Here is a 6000-nt window from a genome sequence, read left to right on the forward strand (position 1 = left end):
CCTGGTGCTGCAGGCAGGAGAGCTCGCCCCCGGCTGGCAACCGTTGCTGCCTGCTCTGCAGACACTCAGTCTGATGCTGGGTCTGGCTGAGCTGCGCTGCACCTGCGGTTCTGCTGTCCTTTATGGCCACCTCCAAGGTAGCCTTTGCGTCATGAGACTCCAGTACCTGGGCCAAAGGAGGAAGTGGTGATCAGGCTAAAGCCAATGCTCTGTATCATCAGGTGGCGGCTTGGAATCTGTCCAAATAGCCCCAGGAAGCAAGAGACTTTTACAGTGTTACAGCTTATGGTGCTGACTCTCCTCTGAGTCACCTAAAATCCTGCTTCTGCCAGGGGACCCCCTCCTGGCCTTAATGAAAGGTGAGGAGATGTTGGTCAACCACGCCCCCTGGGCTGCTGGTGTGCACCAGTGACGCTGGTCAGACCCTCACTAAGGCCATATTCAGCCTGGATCCAGCCTGGCCTCTAGGATCTGGCTCAGACCATGGTGGGGTGGTGGGTGGGGGGTGGGGAGCAGATAGCATCACAAACATTTACACCTCCTCCTTCCCCCACCCCCACTGGGGGAAGGATTAAAAGCTCCAAGGGTAGGTTCAAACACCTGGAGAGATATCATCACCCTTCAGTAAAGATGGAGTAGATGAACCCCATGACCCAGCCTGGGCTCCCCAGCACATGTTCCCCTACGCAGATGCGGACAGATAAAGCATACATGTGTCTAACAGGAAATTATACTTCACTAAGATGAATGGTGCAGAGGAAGACCTAAGAGGAGCCACTGGATCAAAAAAAAAAAAAAAAAAATTCTCCTTCCTTCTCTGCTGGATCCTCAAGGAAATCCAGAGTAAACAGGGCCCATAACCCAGGGCACAATGAACCCTGGAGCCCTGTCTAGAATGGAGGCTTCTGTGAATAAGAAACAACTTCTCCTCCAGCTCTTGGGTAAAAACAATGGAGCTAAATTCATTTCAGGCCATTAGTGTTCCCAGAGGACGGAGAGGCAGAGATAAGGTCTCACAATGCTGTACTTTGTACCAACTCTCTTCTTCCATATACTGCTAAGCCCTTTCATTTAGGTCTTTTCAACAGCCTTGGGAAACATCTTTGATTCTTCTCCAGCTGGTTTTCTCTTGGCCAAGAACAGATCTTCCTGTGAGTTTTAGGATTACGGGCCTCAGAGAGCCCCAGAGACAGGGCCAGCTCTCAGGATACAGTGTCTTGGTAACGTGTATTACTCTGCATTAACTCCAGGCCAAAACACACATTCTTCCAAGACACGTTAGGCTGAGCATAGAGATCTGTCTGGGAAAAAGAAACTCCATTTCCACGGGTCCTTCTTTTAAGAAAGTAATGTACTAATTATTAGTATAGAACTGTACCTCTATTTAAACATATTAGTTTAAAAAAAGAAAGAAAAAAACAATGAGAAACCAGAGAAGAGAGAAACATACTGTAACATGTGACAATCCAGAAAGTATTCAGTACTTTCTGTATGTTCTTAATTCAGAGACACTCCCACCCACCCACCCACCCAGGTTGCTCACCCAGGGGGTCAGGGTCTGTGCTGGGGGTGTCCATGTCTGACCTGGGGCCAAACTGAATCCGTGTCCTCAGCTTTGTATAGCCACATTCCGCACAACCCCAGGAAGACCTTGACTTGCCAGAGGGCCTCCCTCTCTGCCAGGACTGTCTCATACATTCAGGGTCTAGGACCAGCAGGCAGAGAGGACTTTCAGGCAATTAATCTTCATTTTGTGTACACGTTACACAATTCAGCTCTGAATATGGACCATGTACTCCCACCCCCCACTTCCTGCTCTCTGAACTATAGCAAAAGAGGCTAATTGTCTAGTCAGGCATGGCCTGAGCTATCCCAGGAAATGAAGCCCCCAAAAGGAAAGGCTACCCACTCCAGTATTCTGGCCTGGAGAATTCCATGGACTGCATAGTCCATGGGTCGCAAAGAGTCGGACACGACTGAGCGACTTTCACTCACTCATGAACTTCCACAGGAACCACAATGAGTCAGGGTCAAGTGTACCCCAAAACCTGAGAGCCATCAGGCTCACAGCTTGCTGCCACACAATAAATGCTTTTTGAATGAACAGAATAGAATGGCACGTTCAAGAAAAGTACAGGGACTTCCCTGGTGGTCCAGTGGCTAAGACCCCGGGCCCCCAGTGCCGGGGGTCCAGGTTTGATCCCTGGTCAGGGAACTAGATTCCATATAAAACAACTATGAAATGGTGCAGCCAAATAAACAAATGATTTTTATTTTTTAATTTTGGCTGTGCCACAAGGCATATAGGATATTCATTCCCCAACCAGGGATCGAACCCATACTCCCTGTGTTGGAAGCACAGAGTCTTAACTACTGGACCACCAGGGGAGTTCCATAAATAATTAAAAAAAAAAAAGGAGGGAAGAGAGGGAAGGTAGGATAAACAGAATACGAATGAAGAAGTCTGACTTGACTGGAAACTAATTTGACCCGGTAAGTGTGCATAAAATCCCCAAAGTCAGGACCGGGGGGCCTGCCCTGAACACCCCAGTCTCAGGGGCCTCACTCCCTGCCCCCAGTTGGCTCATCCACTCAGTATGTGTCCCAGCTGTTTCCAGTCCTCGCCTGCTGGGACCTCCCACAGCTATTGTCTCTCTCTCCCTCGAATCTTCACACATCACCCCATCCCAATGTCTTTACTCTCAGCTTTCAAAAGTCTCTAGACCTCCCTCCTCATTCTAAACAAACGTGCCTTCTTCTCTCTCCCATACCCCTCCAGCAACTATTTTGTCTGCGCTTCTTCCCCCTCTGTACTCCCCAACACTGACTTTTGCCCCCAATTCTCCACCTACTCATTTACCCAGAACCCCCTAAAGCAGGGGGTCCCCAACCTCTGAGATCTAATGCCTGATGATCTGAGGTGAAGCTGATGTAATAATAATAGAAATAAAGTGCACAATAAATGAAATCATCCCCCAAACATTTCTATGCCCTGCCCCCTGGACCCCCTCCCACGCCCACCCCCGGACCTGTCTGTGGAAAAATTATCTTCCACGAAACCAGTCCCTGGTGCCAAAACAGTTTGGGGCCACTCCCCTAAAGGACTACATCCAGGATTTTCCAGGGCTCTTCTGACTTGTCACCCTCATCCCTCTACTAGAAAGATCTCTGAGCTGCCTTGACACTGTCACCCTCTAGGCTTGTTTACCATCTCTCTGCCTGTCCCTTAAGTGAAGGTATTATTCTCTTCTATACTGGGTCCTTTTTCACAATATCCCACCACATTCCTCGTTGGGGCACCTCAAAGCTGCAACTCCAGCCCAAGTACTCTCGTGGCTGCTGGGTCCACTGAGTGGACTCCCCACAAGGACCACTACTCGGATAACTCTTGGGGGCCTCAAGTCCACTGCCCCTACCTCAGCTTGCTGGTGACCCCAGCTCAGTGAGGCCCCCGACCATCCCCCCAGACACTGAAGGCAGACATTCTGGACTCCGCTGAGCAGCACCTTTCCCACCATATCCGGTCCATTCGTTCTTCCGATCCCTGCTGACTGCCTTTGCTCAAGCCCTCTTCATTCCACAGCCCCCACTGGGATCCCTGCCTCCAGTCTGGATGCCAGGTTTGACTTAGGGGTACAAGCTGGTGGAAAGGATAGGTGGTGAGGATGTGTTTACCTAGTACTTTAAGTTACTGAAAAGTCATCAGTAGTCCCTATCAGAGTAGGACAGAGACAATGAGGATTAACTCTCCACATTCCCTGCCTGGCTCCACCCTGGCCTCTCCCCCACCGCTCACCTTTCAAAGTGGTCTTTCTGTGACACAGATCTCACACGTCTGGTCCTGAATGAAGCACTTTGATAGGTCCCCAGGTTCCCTTTCCCTGCATCCAGGGTGCGTGACCCCTGAAAGGCCTGGTTCCCCGTTACACCTCCACACCCCTGAGGGCTCACTCACAAGTGTTCACAGTCCAGTGCCTTCACCAGTGTTCCCTCTACCTGAAAGGCTCTTCCTCCCCTCCTTCACCTGCAGAACGTCTACCTGCTGTTCAAGGAGCATTTGTTCAGGGAAGGTTCCCAATCGATGCCTTTTATTAACCTTGTACTAGGAACATTCTTTGGACTAGTATGATGTAACACAATGATCATTACAAGGTCTCATTTTCAGAAGAGATGTTTCTAATTGCAAATCAGTGATTCATTGTATTTCGCACCCATGATCCTCTTATCTACCATTGGAGAAACCTCACCTGAAAAACACTCAAGCTTTGCATCTGTTCACAGCTCCCTGGCCTTCCACCCTGTCCTATACATATCCTCCCCAGGAAAACCTGTTCTGGAAGACCAAGGAACATAACACTGGCAGGTGTTCACCATCTCTTCTGTCCCTAACCTCTGTCATTTCCCCCAGATGGTCCAGACATCCACCTGTTCAGAAGACAAACAATTTGGGGAGGAAATGAAGTCTCAGAAGCCACTGGCTGGAGGCTACACTGTAATTCTAGGGTTGGGGGGGGCGGGTGTGGAGGGGAGTAGGGTGGCAGTCAGGGTCTGAGGCCCTAGGGCTAAGATCTCAGGATTCCCTGGCCTGGCCTCCTTCAGTAACTCCACTGCCTGTGGATCCTCTGTCCCAAATGCCACACATAATTAGAAGTTTTAATCCTGTAATTCCATGATGACATCTTTTCACTTAAATACACCTTAAAATTACTTTTTTTTTTTTTTAATGCTAAAAGCAATTTAACTAAAAAGAATTTTTCCAACTCAGTCTTCACCGGTCCCCAGAATCTTCTCCTGCCCATCCCCAGAGAGACACTGCTGCTCACCAGAGAGCAAAAACTGCCCCGAGGCAGAGTCAAGGGAGAAGGAGGAAGCCGCCCAGAGCGTTTTCACTGGCTCGATCATTAGGCTTGGAACAATTAAGAATTGATTGTTCTATGGGAAACAGTTTCACTGCCCTGTTTATAATTACGCCCTTTGCCTTGGGTCATAGAAGTTATTAAAAAAAAACACAACTTCTCAACCCACCCAGTCCCGCCTGGCCAAGCCCCAAAGGCTATTTTTAGACTCGCTGGGACAGACAAGGAATGATGGAAGGTGTCCCCGTGACTTCGGATTCAAAAACATCTTTGTAGTCCAGGCCGTGCCACCTGCCGGCATCCCAGAGACCCCACTTCGTGGGTTGAGCCTCTTTTGAGGGGCTGAGCTACGAACTGTTAACTTCAGGGAGAGAGGCCACCAAGCTCCCGAGGAGCCGCACTCGCCGCAGGTCTCCACAGCAATCGGGTAAATCCGCTTTAGCGTAAAGTGGAAAGGGTGGGAGACCGCTGCCCTCAGGTCTGCCGCGCGCAGAGAAGAAGCCCGAATCCCCTCCCGCCCACTAAAAAGTCCAAGAGGCTTACACTGGAAGCATTCTGGAGGCAAAGAGGGGACGCCAACCCTCCTGAGCGGCTCCCCTTCCACGCGCCACGGCCAAGCGCTCGGGTGGAAGCTGGGCTCGCGTCGCCACGCGCCGCGACGCCAACGGTGCCAGCGCTCGAGGAACCGTCCCTTCCCCAAGCGCGCGGGACGACCGGCGGGGGCGACTCCGAGAGCCCCTCCTGGCCCAGTCCTCCGCCAGCACCTGCGCGGGGCGGCCCGGACGTCCCCCTACTCCCAGCCCCGGAAGTCACCTGCTCTTGGCCGCCGGGTGCACCGCCGCCGCACCCCTCACCGCGAGCCTCCTCCGAGAGCGCCCCAGGCCAGTGCGCCCCCTCCCCCTTCCGGCCTGCTCCACCCCGGCCTCGCGCTCTGCAGCCCCTTCCACAGCCTGGAAGGAAAAAGATCTGGAGCTCGCGGACTCCCCACCCGCTCACAGCCGCCCACCTTCCGAAAGTAGCAGTTGCCCTCTTTCTCCAGCGGCTGGGGGGCCGCGGGCAGCAGCGCGTCAGTCATACTGGCGGCACAGGAGCGCAGAACTGACTGAAGCTCAGCAGCGCGCTGGTCCCCGAAGGCGCCCGGCTC

General features: G+C 52.0%; 1 protein-coding gene across 1 annotated transcript in view; it reads right to left on the minus strand.

Annotated features, from left to right (window-relative positions):
• RHPN2 (rhophilin Rho GTPase binding protein 2) overlaps positions 1–6000 on the minus strand; it is a 70600-nt gene extending 64600 nt beyond the window's left edge. The window contains exon 1 of the mRNA XM_061387912.1: positions 5863–6000. Within this exon, the coding sequence (XP_061243896.1) occupies positions 5863–5931 (69 nt within the window). The 5' untranslated portion in view covers positions 5932–6000. The remainder of the gene's footprint in view (positions 1–5862) is intronic.

This window comes from Bos javanicus, chromosome 18, assembly GCF_032452875.1.
Source record: "Bos javanicus breed banteng chromosome 18, ARS-OSU_banteng_1.0, whole genome shotgun sequence".
NCBI classification, from domain to species: Eukaryota; Metazoa; Chordata; class Mammalia; order Artiodactyla; family Bovidae; genus Bos; species Bos javanicus.